At 39.9% G+C, this 15,544-nt stretch overlaps 3 protein-coding genes across 3 annotated transcripts in view; 1 reads left to right on the top strand and 2 right to left on the bottom strand.

Annotated features, from left to right (window-relative positions):
- The window catches only part of col27a1a (collagen, type XXVII, alpha 1a), a 115,136-nt gene extending 112,063 nt beyond the window's left edge, over window positions 1–3,073 (bottom strand). The window contains exons 1-2 of the mRNA XM_034709115.1: window positions 2,670–3,073; window positions 1,425–1,483 (exon numbers count right to left, since the gene is read on the bottom strand). The gene's annotated coding sequence lies outside the window, so the exon portion shown is untranslated. The remainder of the gene's footprint in view (window positions 1–1,424; window positions 1,484–2,669) is intronic.
- Window positions 3,074–3,253: 180 nt separating this feature from the next.
- Window positions 3,254–4,797, bottom strand: LOC117830827 (putative UDP-GlcNAc:betaGal beta-1,3-N-acetylglucosaminyltransferase LOC100288842). The gene is made up of 2 exons (XM_034709117.1): window positions 4,619–4,797; window positions 3,254–4,524 (listed from the first exon to the last, which is right to left on the bottom strand). The coding sequence occupies exons 1-2, from the start codon at window positions 4,658–4,660 to the stop codon at window positions 3,430–3,432; spliced, it is 1,137 nt and encodes a 378-aa protein (XP_034565008.1). The 5' UTR covers window positions 4,661–4,797; the 3' UTR covers window positions 3,254–3,429.
- Window positions 4,798–8,096: 3,299 nt separating this feature from the next.
- Window positions 8,097–14,446, top strand: psmd5 (proteasome 26S subunit, non-ATPase 5). Its single transcript, XM_034709116.1, has 10 exons — window positions 8,097–8,350; window positions 9,064–9,208; window positions 9,292–9,405; window positions 9,490–9,618; window positions 11,280–11,389; window positions 11,482–11,624; window positions 11,910–12,101; window positions 12,211–12,320; window positions 12,410–12,550; window positions 12,745–14,446. Exons 1-10 carry the CDS (start codon window positions 8,178–8,180, stop codon window positions 13,000–13,002), a joined length of 1,515 nt encoding a protein of 504 aa, XP_034565007.1. The 5' UTR covers window positions 8,097–8,177; the 3' UTR covers window positions 13,003–14,446.
- Window positions 14,447–15,544: the final 1,098 nt, after the last annotated feature.

Here is a 15,544-nt window from a genome sequence, read left to right as displayed (position 1 = left end):
AGTGTGTGCGCTTGCTCTCAAAGTGGACATGTGGTTTGGTTGGTTTGAAGGCTTTCCCGCCCTGCAGACCCTGTTTCCATCTTCTCCTGGAAAATCCTTCCAGACCTCGGCAGAGTTTCTGAGCCAGGCGTTTGCCTCTGCTGATCAATTTGAATAAAGAATAACACTCACTAACGCTTTTAGCAACTTTGTCAGGTCTACAGTAGTAAGAAAACAAACCAGCATGAGGTTTTGGTCTTAAGTAAAGTATGTTCTTTCTGCAAGTGTGCACACAATACCACAAGTTGGATTCTGCTCTGGACCTTACCCGAACAGAATAGTTTAACACTTATGAAATATGCCTTTATAGCTGACATTTAAATAGGAGCAGGAGCCTGTTAGCTTATCACAGGATAGAAACCTGAAGCAGAGGAGACTGCTATCATTTACAAAGCTAACTAATTAGCATGTTTAATCTTGTTTTTTTAATCCATAAAAACTTGAAGTGGAAAAATACAAAGTTGGAGTTTCAAGGGAGAAAAGTGCTAGACTATGTTTTGGTAGGCAAAGTGAAAAATGGGCACAAGTCGATGGTACTGCCCATAAAATGTCAATCGGAAACTGAAGCATTAGGAGGCAAGTTGTTAAGGAACAGACGGATAAAAAGAAAGGTAAGTGTCAGAGATCATGTGGTGCTGAGTCTACTGATGTAAGGTGTTGATGCTAATTAATCCAGATTAATCCCGGAGAGCGATCTGGGGTTTAGACTGATGGTATGCCAGTCAAATTGTTGCTATGATTGGTCAGAAGCCAGAGTGATTGTAGACATGCTGAGATGTTATTCTTTGGGTACGTCAGCCTGATGTGTTGAGACAGGAAGCCAAGGAGATCTTTGCAAACACAGTGGAACCAGGCCAAGGTGGAGTAGAGGGTTGCAGTGTGAAACACTGGCAATAAAACTGAGGAGAGAGATTTGTAGAGCACCCAAACATTTTGTTTGGTTGACTTGTGGTGTTGGGACAGAGGCCAAAGTTTCCTTTAGTGGAATGTAAAGAGACAGGCAGTGATTTTAGGAAACATTTAAAAGGATGAAAATCTAAAATGGAAATGAGGCAAAATCATTCCTGGCAGTTACAATGTTCACATCTTTCATTTGTGCCGAAGCAATTATGATTACGCAATTGCTTCTTGGCCAGACAACAGGCTGGCATCCATTTAAATTTCGAAAGATATTTTTGAGGATTCTGGTAACCACTGCATGTTTATTGACAACTGATTGGTTGCTTTTTTCATTGGATACATGGGTTTCACTTAAAATACCAGATTTGAGCATAAAAATGTAGCAGCATCGGATGTTTACTCAGACTGCAAAGCATTTCATTGTTTCTTTTTCTTACAGGCTGAACACAAACTACACTTGGGAGATGTGTTAGGTGTTGCTTTACCTTGGGTTTGCACTAGATGTCCCTCTTGGAGTGGTGTGTCCCATTAACTGTATCTTGTTCTGAAATAATGGCAAAAAAAATCAATTTCATGAGCACAGGTTAGTTTGTCAGCAGTACATCAGACTTCAACAAGATTAGGTTAAAACAAAATGTACTTTAAAACAGGAAGTATTGCTTTCCTCTCATATATAGAGATGGAAGTATGAGTTCAAACCAATTTGATTTTGTGATATTCTACAGAAAATACATCAGACTGAAGTCCCCTTTTATGAAACATAACTTGAAAATGGTTATTTATCGCTCAGGGACCAGTTGGACTCAATGTGTCATTTTTAGAGGACCTGGATGTCAGAATTAATTTCTTACTTGCCACTTCTTATTTTTTGTTCTTGTTTCAAAAGGTTTTTCATCCATTGCCACCCACACAGCTGTTCTCAATTATTTTGCCTGATTAGAACTCCACTCAGGACTGTGTGGGCATGTACAGACTGTGCTTCATTGACACACCTGACTCACCTTGTTAGACCGCAGCTGTGACAAAAAAAAAAGATATTCAGAATTTATTCAAAGCAGTCCTTTTTGTCTTCACTTAACAGGAAAGGCATATTCAACACATGTAGAAATGGAACGCAAGTTACTAAATGTAGCCTACAACCAAAGCACAGTTATTTCTATGACTAGTACACAAAATAAATGCATTAGAGAAGTACACAACCATGAATGAATGAAAGCTGGGGGAAAGCCAAGTTAAAAAGCATCTGCTTTAATTTGTGCAAAAAGGGTTGTAGCACTTGCAAGAGTTCAACTTTGTGAAACAGATTCATTGACTATCTCTATCTTACATTCAAGCTCACAGCACTAAATTATAGTAACATGTAACTTGGTCCAATATGCCTTTTCTCCCCAGTCTGTCTTGTCCTCCTTGTTAACCATATCAAAGCAATGTCTCCACCCAGTTAGCATCCTTAATACTGGAATTAGCAGTCTTTGTTCCTGACAAGCTGATATCTACTTTTCCCAGTCTCTCAGCATATAACAAAAGTAGTGCAGTCTGTAATACACTCTTAAACTCACACTTATATACACTTTTTATTGATCTGTTTATCTATATATCTTGTATTAGCTCCTAGTCTGGAAGCCACTGTGTAAACCAAATGAGTGAGGCAAAACAAAAGGAAAGAATACAAATGCAGACTTAAAAATAAAGGGTTTAATAAATCAAAACCAAGATAAACAAAATCTTACTTCAACAAAGTCCAACGTACAACCAAAAGATGAGCTTACATATAAAAGCAGGGGAAAACACACTGCAGGTACGACTTGCAATGAACTGACAAAACAATGGAGGAAACACAGGGACTAAATACACAGGAGGTAACGAGCAACAGACAGACACAGGTGTGACAACGAGACACAGGTGAAACTAATGAGGCTGCAATCAAGGGAAACACAAGGCAGGAAGTAAAACTAGACCAGACACACGGGGCAAGAACTACAAAATAAAACAGGAAAAACAAGAGACTTAACCAGGAACACAAGGAAATACACACACATGAGGTTTGCAAATCAAGACATAGAACACTAATAAATAACAAGGAGGTCACAACGATAATTCCTTACCAGTATAAGGACACAGGACATGAAACACAAGGTTAGTCTTACAACACAAAGAAAATACAAGACCAAACTAGAGCAACACATAACAAAAACAGACCATTACAAGCCTTTATGTAACCCACATTTTCCACTTATGTCAGCAGAAACCAAAAATGAATACATCTTTTAAGCTAAATACATAAATAAATATATATATACAATATGTCAGCAACAAAACTCTGAACACAGCAAATTGAGTTTGAATACTTCTGAGGTCTTTAACTAAGAAGAAAGAAAGTTTTTCTATCTACAAATATTACAGCAACTTTATTTAAACCCTACTTCCTGACAGTTTTTGGTCGTCTTGAACCCAAACTGACTGCACACACTCTCAAAATGAACCAAGCCATTAAGCTTGGCCCTGTGAGCTGAAAAAGGACAGCTTATCCAGGTATGTCAGGGCCTTGCAGGTCACCAGACCATAATAGATCCTTAACATGGAGCATCTACTACCCCTCTGCCCAAGGTCTGCCCACACTCTGTCCAGTTCTCTGCTTCCCATCCCTGCTGAGCTGAACAGATAGTGATAGCAGCAGGCATTGTAGCGAATATGTTTGTCCCCAGAGAATCTAGCGCTGTGGGTCGGCGCCACTCCCGCCTTCTGGGCACAAAGACCAACAAAAACATCAGCTGGAACAGGTGCGCGGACTGCTGCAGATGCTACGTACACTTTTCGAACCACATCCTGGGAGAGGATGTACGCAGTGCTGTCACAGTAGTCAGGCAGGTACTTATTAGGGTAGAGAGCTGGGGGGAGGTATCCAGGACTGTTAGGATCCCTGTCAGGGGAGTCTCTTTGGATCACCCTGCCTATATAGAGATCCTCGGGGTGTCTGTGCAGCCCCAGAAGGTATCCTCCAATGGCAGGGAGGTTGATGAAAGCAGAGTCCTTGGTCAGTAGAACAAATCGTGCTACAGGACAGAAGGTGATTGCCCAACGCAGTGCTAGAACAGTCCTTTCTGTTGGGCCACGGGCAGAAGAGTCAGCAACTGCATGACCCTGCACTATGTCTCCATAGCGGTCAGACTCTGACTTAAGAGTATCCTGTGCAGCGAACGTCTGAGTTGAACCCAAGAAGAAAAGAACCCGTACAGGAAAGCCTTGGATGAGTGTTTGATTGGCCCATGTCCTTCTGACTGCATCTCTCTGTGTGCTATTAGTGGTCGAGCTGAAGACTAAAGCGAGGAGGAAGAGATCAGAGTTGCTGCAGGTGTCAGAGTTAGCGATGGGGTAGTTCTGGGACACGTTCTCTCTGGCCTTACTCAGGTCTAGTTTCCTTGCTCTCTCTCGTACTTCAACAACCATGCCGTCGGTGTAGACCCCAGGTGTGGGCTGCAGGAGGTACTCCTCGACGAAGTCAGCGCCAAACAACAAGGCGTGGAAGAGGAGCACATTGAAGAGGAGGAAGCACCACTGATGGGTACGCAGCTTGAACAGAGAGCACTGGAAAAGGAGACAGAAACAAGACAGCCAATGAATAACCATAACAACAACTCAAACATAATAAAAATGTACAAGGTAATAATTGACACCCTACCTGCATGACACCTGCCTGAACCGCCTTATTGTCTCTGTACATTTGTTAGCTGTTTGTGGTCCAGCTGAAGTCCGTTCAACAACAGTTAGTGCTGACAGACAAGGTTTCTACTTTCATGAAACTCAAGCAGCATGTAACCCAGCACCCAGAGCCCAAGTCACATGTTTCATCAAGAGGAGAGTGTCCTGCAGCACACATACAACATTAATGATACAGAGAAGGAAAAGTTTGTTTGTACCACAAGGACGTAAAATGTCTTCGCTTTGAATATGAAATGGTTCTGTCACGTAAAAGAGCTTAATAGGTCTTCTTGGCATTAACTCTACTCCCTCTTCATCATTATCTATGAATTCAAACATGACATTAATTGATAGGTTTTTAATGCAACTACTGTTTACAACTGAACACAAGATTTCTCCTCTCTAACTCTCATTGTACATGGCCTGATGGTTTCAAGCGTCTTTTTTTCTTTTTAGGCAACGTATTTGACCACTAAGAGGTCAAAAATCATGCGTGACACTTTCCACCTCAAAGGTCTGTTAAGGGCTGACAGCACTCCTGACCTCAATTTCACAGCACTTCAAACGGATGCTTACTGTTGTTAGGTTACAAATGTTGTCTCACGGTACCTCGTCTGCCCGTGGTGGTGTCAGTTTTAAAATCAGGGTCAGAGCCAGACACACAGTATGTGACTGAGATGGCCCAACTGGGGCACATACTTTTGCAGGAGTGGTATCAAGTATGTTTGCACACATGATGAATAGAAATTATACCCCAGCTTTCATACTTTAACTTTAACATTAAATTATTCGTCCCTTAATGAGTAGACAAAAGGTGCTTGTTCAAAGTCATAATTTGAAGTGCTAACAAAAGGGAAATATTCTAGATTAAGATGCAAAGAAAGCTGTTGTACACAGCCTGTTGTAACATAGGCCCAAAAGATTATTTAATGCAAGTACTGCCTCTGACAAATAAAATAAAAACTCAATTATTGTTTAGGACTTGGGGGGGGGGGGCAATGCGGTGGGCAATCAGAATTTAGGGGGGGGCTTGGCCACCCTTGATCATCCTATGGAAACACCCCTGTTTTAAATTGCACTGCAAGCCAAATATTAGTTTTTTAAAGCAAGTTTTTAAAGTAAATATTAAAAAACTAGTGTCGTGGCGTAAGTAGCAAGTTTAGTGTGTACTCAAAAAACACAAAAACAAGTGTGGTCAATGAGGAGCAATACATTTTTTTTTCAGACAAAACCTGAATAATGAGATGTTTGATTATAAAAAAAATCAACTTTATTTCCTTTCATGCAATATATAACTTTCATTCTTCCAGTCCTTACTTTTTATTCCATCATACACTTGGTCTGCTTGTCTTAATGTTAATGTAATTTTGCTCTGAATCGATATGTTTGTGTTAAAGATGCCTTTTGGATCAGAATAAATTACCTTCAGTTGCACTGCAACTGAAATTGTGACTGTTAAAGAATTATTTTAATGCAACTTTCAGAGAAGAATTACTCAATGCAAATAATGTTTTTTTAAACATCATTTTAGATTGTTCAGTCAGCTTACATTTGCTATGATGTTTAGCCTATTTCAACTACTGTCAACAAACGTTTACCGTGTATCTCAAGTTAGGAGTGTTCCCAGTGTAAAATTAATAAAATACTCTCATTTGTACATTGAAAAGTAACACTACTGCTGATCTGTGCTATGGTCTCTCATAATGCACATTTAATAAAATCCACTCACCACATCTGTCTCACTATTTTAAGAGCCACTTAACACCATCCAAACATTTTGTTTCTACTGACCTCCAGTGTTGAACTTTTTACCTTGCTGCTACAATGATAAAAAGTGCACTCCAGCGTGTTTGGGTTCATGTCAGTTTCAATCAAACACAACCTTTTGAACCTAAACATATAATGTCAAGCAGCGAAGGCATGAAATGTAATCTCACCTGCAAAAATGTATACAGGTTTTATTATTTGAGCTGTGGCCTGATGAGGAGAGACAGAATGCTTTGCAGACTTAATGGAAGTCAGCCAAGTGTTAGGAGTTTTTGTTTGTGAAGCACAGTGAATTTGAGAAGCATGGAGGGACTGTAAACCCAAACTTCTTAAACCCTTTCCTGATGTACTATTTAGTAGTGGTATTACTAAGTCTGGGTTAAATTCAGGCTCAAGCTTATAAAGCTGTCTAATTTGAAATAAATGTACTTTAAATTAGTAACACAACCCTTAAAGGACTTTAGGGAGAAGGACTGTAATGTATTAATTTGTTAGGCCTACCTGAGGCAAACTCAACTCAACTCTCAACTCAAACTTTATTGTCATTCATCTGGATAGCTTGTTTACAGCTGAACGAAATTCTGTTTCTCACATGGCAGGTGCAAAGCAGTGCAGGTGCAAATAAAACGACAGACAAACAATACACTGACAACAAAGACAGAATATAAAAACAAGATGAAACAACAACATGAGGACAGACTAGAAAGGGCTGACTATATGAGTTAAACTCAACTAGACTAATTATGGATAATGGAGTGAATAGATAAAACAGTAAGTGAGGTAGCGCAGTAATAAATAGTTATTAAAACACAGAGGGCACAGTGGTGGTCATTGTCAGTATAAAGTGACATGTAACAAAACAGATTCTCCTCTGCATGGTGTAAAAAATTAAGGAGCGGATTTTGCTCTTATTGTTGGTATTTATGTCCTCTATTACAATTACAGTTTAGAAATATCTAAGGAAGTGGATAAGGGGTTGAAGAAACTCAAATTGTTAAATGTGTTTTGTTGTTATTTGTTCCACACTGGTGTCTTATCACTGCTGTGATATATCACATAGATGTACAATACTTCATTTCAGGTGCAATACCTCATAACCATGTGCAATATTGTAATTTATTCCTAAACATATTTTATTATTATTATTCCATTCACAACGTCAAATTCCTTGTGTGTGAGAGCTCACTTGGCAATATTTTTTTTATTTATTAATTTTTTATGACGATTATTGTTATTATTTTTTCTTTTTGTGTTTCGCCAATGCTCCTTTAGTTTAGTTTATTGAATTGTATTCTACTCTTCCCTTGTCGATTGTACCTTATTTAAAGTTGTACCAACCCCTGTTTTTTTTTCTTTTTTTTTTCTCTTTTTTTTTTTGTTGTTTTTGTCGTCAAGTTGGTCTATTGTATACGGTGTTGTTTTTTTTTGTGTGTGTTTTTGTTTGTTTGTTTTGTTTGTTTTTTCTCTTTCAAAGGATTCATGTTTTGTTGTATATTTTGTATTGCACTGTTTTCTATTTGTTATTGTCTGTCTGGGACCCCTTCTAAAACGAGATGGTACATCTCAAGGGGTTTATCCCAATAAAAATAAATTTCTTTCAATAAAGCTTTCTTGAATCTTGAATTACTCGAGAAAATGTCCCATTCAGTCCACCAGGTGGCGGTAATGAGCAATAACGCGGAGGACGACCGTTTAAATCAAGCAGGAGAAGAAGAAGGAGGAGGAGGAGGACTTTTTTTGTTGGAGGTTTGTTTCCCTAAACAGATAAAGTCATGGCTGCGACCATTGAGAGTCTACTGGGGGAAATCTCCGATGTTGAAGATCCTATCGAGGAGCTCCAGAGTTTAAAAACAGCTTTAATATCGATCCCTCTCAGCGCTTTGAGAGACTCAGTGAGCGGACAGCGTTTCAATGTGATCTTCTCTCTACTAAACTCTAATGACAGGTGGGTTTGGCTCTGTGATTACTCTCACTGTGTTGCAAACTGCTGAGTCAGTGTGAAGTCAGTATCTGTTTTTAATGTCACTGTTGCCTGAAACATAAAATGAGCTCAACAGAAGGAGAGGTTAGAAAGCTGGCTAGCTAGAAATGCTGCATTTTACCTGTGCTAGTTGTTAGCTAGCTAGCATGCTGCAATGTTATGCAAAATGCAGAGTCTGTGACACGGTTTACAATTTTAAAAGTGGAAATAACAATATTAGCTTCAATATTTAGAGTCTGTAGTGTTTTTTTATGTGTATGGCAGGCCGGAAGTCTTTGCTCTTTGGCTGAACACTGACAAATACTTCATATGTTGTCCAACATGGATATAAAAGCCCTGAAAGTGGGAGAGTAAAATTGGCATTTCAGCTATAATTTATGTCGAATATTGTCGAATTTAAGAGTTAAAACATAAAATATGACAACTTGTAAATATCCAAACATGCACAGACCATCATTTTGAGCAATGTTACCCTAATACTAGTCATTATTAGCAGATATGAACATTTATGTCAACATACAGCTGATATGGTGACTCATTGATTTATGTGCAAACAATGAGCTTCAACATGTTGGCATCATGAAAGTATCTGAAGTGTTGTAAGTAGACAGCAAAATAGCTCTTTATAATGCTTGTAAAATACAGGTGATCCTCATTCTTAATGTCATCTGTCACAGGGAGCAGGTGGAGCTGTGTGTCGACATCCTTGAACGCATCCTAATGGCCCTCAGCCCTTTGTCTCTGGCCCAGAACTACAGAGTGGAGCTGCAGGGGGGTTTGAACCACCCCAATGAAACTGTCAAGATACTGGCTTTGACACAGGTAGGCGGCTCAGACACAGTACTCGCGTTAACCCACACAGATGTATGATGATTCCCTTTTAATGTTACGTTTTCCTCCGTCAGATTGGTCGAATAGTGGAGCACCCTGACGCCGCTACTGAAGTCTTAAATAACCCCGACATTCTTCAAGCTGTGATCAACTGCATCAGAGAGGAGAAGATGGCTGTGGCGAAACAGGTGATGACTGATGTGTGATAGATCTTGCATATATTTTGAATTGATCCCCAGTGGGTGTTGTAACTGTTTTTCTTTTTCTCTTAGGCGATCCAGTCGTTGACCAAATTGAGCCACTCCAAGCTCGGGTTGGACAAATTGTTCCAGAGCGACCTGCTGAAAGTTATGAGGGATGTGATGGCCAAAAATGACATCATCAGATACAGAATATATGAGGTATGTGGAAGGTGTTTCACGTCAAAGTCAGTATAAGAAGAAAGCGTCAAAAATGTTGATTGGTCCTTTGTTTAGATGTTGCTCAAATTTGGTCACAAATCCCATACAGGTAAATGTCTGTTCCACCAGTCTTGTTGAATTCTACATACATTGTATGCCTCTTTAGTGAACTATTCATCACAATTCTGTACTCAAATAGATATAATTATAAGCAGTGCTGAAATCACCAAATTTTGGATTAAATCTGTTTCTGTCAAGTTGAAGAGAGACAGGACATGTAGGGAGCAGAGTGAGGGGGGAAGGCATGCAGCAAAGGGTCATGGCTGGAAGTCCAACCACTGACCACTAAGCCAAGGACTATAGACTCCGTTCATGGGGTGGGCACTTAGCCTGCTAGGCCAACTGCTGTCCTAATCTGTTTCTATTAAACAGCTCAAGTCACATCCCACCCCTCCTGTCCCCTACTTTGCATCCTGACACACACTAAGAAGGATTCAGCTGCTTTTGATCCACAGAAAGTCAGAATTAGTCATCTGACTGTGTGTCTATTTTTCTTCACTATCAGCAGCATTATCAACTTGTGATGCTTTGAATGAAAAGGAAGAAGAAACCTATCCCATTAATCTTCATCCTGGCATTTATTCTCCATGTATAAGTTGCATAACCTACCACATACCAACTTATGTCCTCAAACACCCAAGTATGAAGATAGATGAGGGTAGATGGTCGGTGAGAGCCGGGGTTATCAAGTGGGCATCACCCTTCAAAGAGGGTTCCGTCAAGTTAGGCCTATGACACATCAGGGGGGCTCAGCGGTTAGCTATAGGGTCCCAGGACCGCCCCCCCCTCCATGCTAGCTTTCACCGCCCATCATACCTACATGTGAAAAGGGAAAAGAAGAGAGAAAAACAGAGCGAGGATTTTGTAGAGAGGTGTTATAAAAAGTGGACGAGTAGTCTGTTTGGGCAGGGGCGCACCCTGCTCTTGTGTTGATGAATTGTCTTGTTGTCATTTTAGGAAAGCCTCTTGTGGGATCTGACAAAATGACACAAGCATGACAAACTCTTCAAGGCCAGTGTGCTGGAGGGAAGAGGGAAAGAGAAAGAGAACAGGGTGGGAGGGATAGGCACAGAAAAAGAAACCAAACAAACACAGATGATAAAAGGATTCTGGCAGTTAATCTAACATGAGCATTATGCATTTAGGCTGCTTGTGAATGCAGCATGTGAAGTGTTGAAGCCCATTTCAGATGAGCTCAAATCACACACGTGCAGGCAGCTGAATGACTGAAGTTCAACAGAGTGTTATTACTTCTTCTTTTGATATAATTATCCTACAGTCATGCAGCTGGCACTGTAATAACACAGGAAACTGCTCAACATCTCTCTCATTTAATTTTTTTATTTTTTTATTAGTGATTTTCATGACTAACAAATAAGCAAAAGGGCAGTTAAAGTTATAAACAACATGGAACACATGACATGGAACAGTGGCAAAACTAATAGAAAGTATTCTGTCAACAAAGTTCAGATGACTGATGTAAGACAAGAATAATAATAATAATATATAATAATGTAATAATAGTAATAATCCTTGGAGCAAAAACTGAGGGAGAAATAGTATAAATAGGATAAAAAAAAGTCTTCTCTTGTCTTTTGCAGCTGGTGGTGGAAATTTCGTCTGTGTCTCCCATCTCGCTCGGATACTGCGCCAACAGCAGCTTCATCTCTCAGCTGCTTGGAGAGCTCACAGGAGACGATGTCCTGATCAGGTACTGAGCCTGGACCTGAGAGGTTATGTCATCTTATGGTGCACAAGACTCTTTTTTTATATATATTTCTGACTGTTGTACTTTTTCTCCAGAGCCACAGCCATCGAGATGGTGACCACTCTGGCCCACAGTCAGCACGGTCGGCAGTATCTGGCTCAACAGGGAATCATGGACAAGATCTCGAACATGATCAGAGGAGCAGAGACCGACCCCTTCTCTTCGCTCTACCTCCCTGGTGAGTCTCTGAAGAAAACTGCTCCAAGAAAAAACAGGAACACACCTGGTTCAGCCAAATTCAAGCTGCTGCATTTCCTGGTTGTTTCCAATCAGAGGAGATTTGTATGTTTTTCCTGTTTATTCATGCTCAGATTTGTCAGACTTTTATCTTGTGTTGTGGGAGCAATATCAGATTTATAAGTGATACACTCAAACTAATTATGAAGATTACTGTCCTCCTATTGCTGTCATCATGACAGAAAGTATCAGTCCATCCATCACAGTTTGTCCTTTCCCTCTGCAGGTTTGGTGAAGTTCTTTGGCAATCTAGCCATCATGGACAGCCCTCAGCAGGTCTGTGAAACGTACCCGGCCTTTCAGAACAAGGTGTTCGAGATGGCTCTGGATCCGGACCCTGCGATGATCGGCGTGGCTCTGGACACTTTGGGATTACTTGGATCGACTGTGGAGGGAAAGCAGGTCCTTCAGAAAACAGGTTAGATTCTTAGGATCTGAGACATGAAATGAGGAATGCTTGCTTTCAGAACATATGTCTCTTGTTAATCTTTCATTCAACCTGGGGTCTTATTTTCTGTGTCTTTTAGGAGAAAAGTTCAAGGCCGTGTTGTCAAGAATGAGCCAGCTCGCCAGCGCGGGAGCCACTGAGCTCAGAGTGCGCAGCTTGGACGCCATATCCCAACTTCTCACTCTAGAGGTACCTACATACGTGTGTTTTTTGTGTCCTAGAATGCCATCTCTTACACAAAAACAATCAGTTCATGACTCTGGAACATTTCATTGCAGCCAGAGCAGCAGACAGAAGACCTTTTGGCCCTGACAGAGTCCTGGTTCCAGCTTTTGTCTAAGCACCCCATGGATATGATTCGCGACATCAGCACTCAGCCATTTCCAGAACTGCACTGTGGGGCTTTGCGGATATTCACTGTGAGTGCTCAGCTGTTACTAACCACCATTATTTCCCCCAATGATACAGATCGTTTGTTTACCTCTTAAAAACACCAGAGCTGCAGGCATTTCCTGCTTTTTGCCTATGATTGCAAACAATCAAAGTACAACTATGCTTAAGTAACATTTGCATCGTCAGTGTTCTCATCAGCTGATCTCTGTGTGTACTCCAGGCCGTCGCCACTCAGCCGTGGGGTCAAAGGTTAATGATCAGGACTCCCAGCTTCATGGAGTTCGTCCTGGATCGCTCCACGGGTCAGACAAAGGAGGCTAAAGATGCAAAGTTTGAACTTGTAGGCTCGCTTGTGAGTTCATCCACAGCCGCAGAGATCCTGGGCAGCCAGCACTACATCCGCCTGAAGACGTACCTGAGAGAAGGACCGTACTACGTTTCAGCCGTGGCCGCTGTCAGCACAGAGGGAGCTGAATGAGGAAACACACACACACACACACACACAGACGCACACACTCACACACTTCATGTGTCTCTGGTTAATGCTTAGTAACAGGAAAGGTAAGTGCCTGAATAATCTGGGTTAACATGCTGTAATCTAGTAAAACAGATACTCTTAAGGACACACAGATTAGTCTTACACACATTAGGATGTGGTGTTTACAAGAGTTCAGCTCTGACTGTTCATACGGGTGGGTTAAGGACTTGCAAAGGTATAAAGGTATGAGTGATTCATGTTTAACCCTTGTTTTTCCTATGACTACAGTTTGTTACTTTGAACTCCTTATTCTCTACTCAGTGAATTTATTAGACTACTGATGATACATTCAATATTAAGCTTCTGATTCTCTGTTGTAAGCAAATCTAGCACTGTGCACCAACATATCCTCTGATAGGGTGAAAGTTGTGACACTATAATTCAGGGTGAAGGTTTCAAACTTCAGAAAACTTCTAGGCCTCAGCTAAAATATTGTTCACTTTGATTTTAAGAAGCTTATTTGCTTATTATTTATTTTTTTGAAAGGTGGCATGCTCTCTAGGACAGACTTTGTTTTTAACAATATAAAACTGTGGCAGAAAGGTATTGGAATGAAAGTAAGGAGACGAAAACACTGAAACAATTTATAGGGAGTAGTAGTGATTTATTTCAGGACACTTCAATTCAGTTTGTTTGTTATTTTATTGTTCAGCTATCCTTTAGGAAAGTGTTATGTCATCTTTGTTCAGAAAATATTTTTGTACAGAAGGCTTGCATTGTAAGTTGAGGTTGTAGCAGGAAAGTTGTAATTGCATTGTGGGAAATGTAGGAAATATGAGCTTGACCTGTATCTCGGATAAAAATGGGACTATCTTGCTTCAGTTTTGACTCATGGGGCGATCTAATTCCTCTTCAACTCGCCCGTTAAAATGACGAAATTATTGATTAATAAGCTAAACAGCTGTGTGCTACAGACACAGACTCACACACACATGTCAGGTGCAGAACTGAACCAGCAGAATAAAAGTTACAACACAATTATTTCACCACATCATGGTTGGGTATGGTATGTTAACTCATGATTAGGTAACAGGTGTTTCCTCAGTACTTAAGCATTAAGTAAACAGACCTGTAAGATGTTAAATGTAGTCTTAAATGTTTACCATCCGAGCACTTACTCGCATAAATTCACCTCATGATACACTTTTCAAAAATATGGACTCAAACAACAATACATCTTCATAATCAGACCGCTGCTCTCAAACTTCATATCGACTCAATTTGAATCAGTTTGCTTGTGTTAAAGTATTTTTGTTAAGACAGAAAAATAAATGTTTTGTAATTAAAGAGGTTGTACTCTGAAAAATAATGTGTTTGTTTACCTTTCATTTTTTACATGAAGTGTTACACAAAAAAATGATAATAAACAAGACTGCTTAAAGGCTTTGTGAAGACATTCCACAGTGGACGTTTTCCTGAAGAGAAACAGGACAGGAGTGTTACTTTGAAGTGGGCAGCTAAAGAAGACATGGGGTAAATATGTTACCTGACAGTTTGATCACTTTTATAAGATAATATGACGATTTAAGTGATTTCATACATCTATGTTACATAATTCTTTGTATATAGTTAGTGTTGCAAAAACATCCAGTAGCTTTTTTTTGGTTATCTCCACTAGAGGGCGACAGCTCTGCCTGCTTAAACTGTCGTCTTAAGTTCATAGATAGATGCTCGGCTCCTTTTCTCATACAAAAAATGTGACCTCCTTTGAGATTCCCTCAAAAGTGAAACAATATTTGAAGAACAAAGTCAGATGTATTTTAAAATGTGCTGCACGAACCAAATGTTAGAGTAATTTTTCTACAAAAACAAAAGTGTCCCCTCTGGCTATTATGTTTGGCTTTATTAGATTGCTGTTACTTTGTAGCATTTTACTAAACAATACACCAATCATTCTTCATTTACACAGCCCCAATCAAAAATAAATGTTATCTCAAGACACTTTATAAAACAAGCAGGTCTAGAACATACTGTGTAAACTCATCTTAATCAACCAACAGAACACTTTGCAGCATTTCATTTGGCGAGGAGAAACTTCCTTTAAAAGGCAGAAACCTCGAGCAGAACCAGACGCCTGTTGAACAGCCGTCTGCCTGAGACCTTGTCAGCCTTAGAGAGTGGGATAGAGGGATGCAGAAAAAAAGAGATCGATGGAGAGAGAGTAAAAACTTACAGATATCTGAAATAAAGTAGATTAGAGGCATGCAGAGGCTTTAGGTAGAAATGTGAAGGCAAAGTGAAAAGACCTAGAAAATGTGCTTTATCACAGAATGTAACAACTGTGTAAACTCTGCTGAGTTCCCTTATTTATCATTGAATCAGGCTAAATGTTGACCGCGCTGTAATGAAACTCTATTTAAATTCAGGATTCTGAGTTTGGTGTGTTTTATCCTTGTAATCATGTAGAATAACTGCTGAGTGGGTTATAAAAACATAGATATGTAAGTGGAATGTGAATTGAATGCAAATCTTCAATCTCAGC

The sequence above is a fragment of the Notolabrus celidotus genome, chromosome 19, assembly GCF_009762535.1.
Source record: "Notolabrus celidotus isolate fNotCel1 chromosome 19, fNotCel1.pri, whole genome shotgun sequence".
NCBI classification, from domain to species: Eukaryota; Metazoa; Chordata; class Actinopteri; order Labriformes; family Labridae; genus Notolabrus; species Notolabrus celidotus.
The sequence above is the reverse complement of the archived record's forward strand: the minus strand, read 5'-3'. Positions and strand labels throughout refer to the sequence as shown.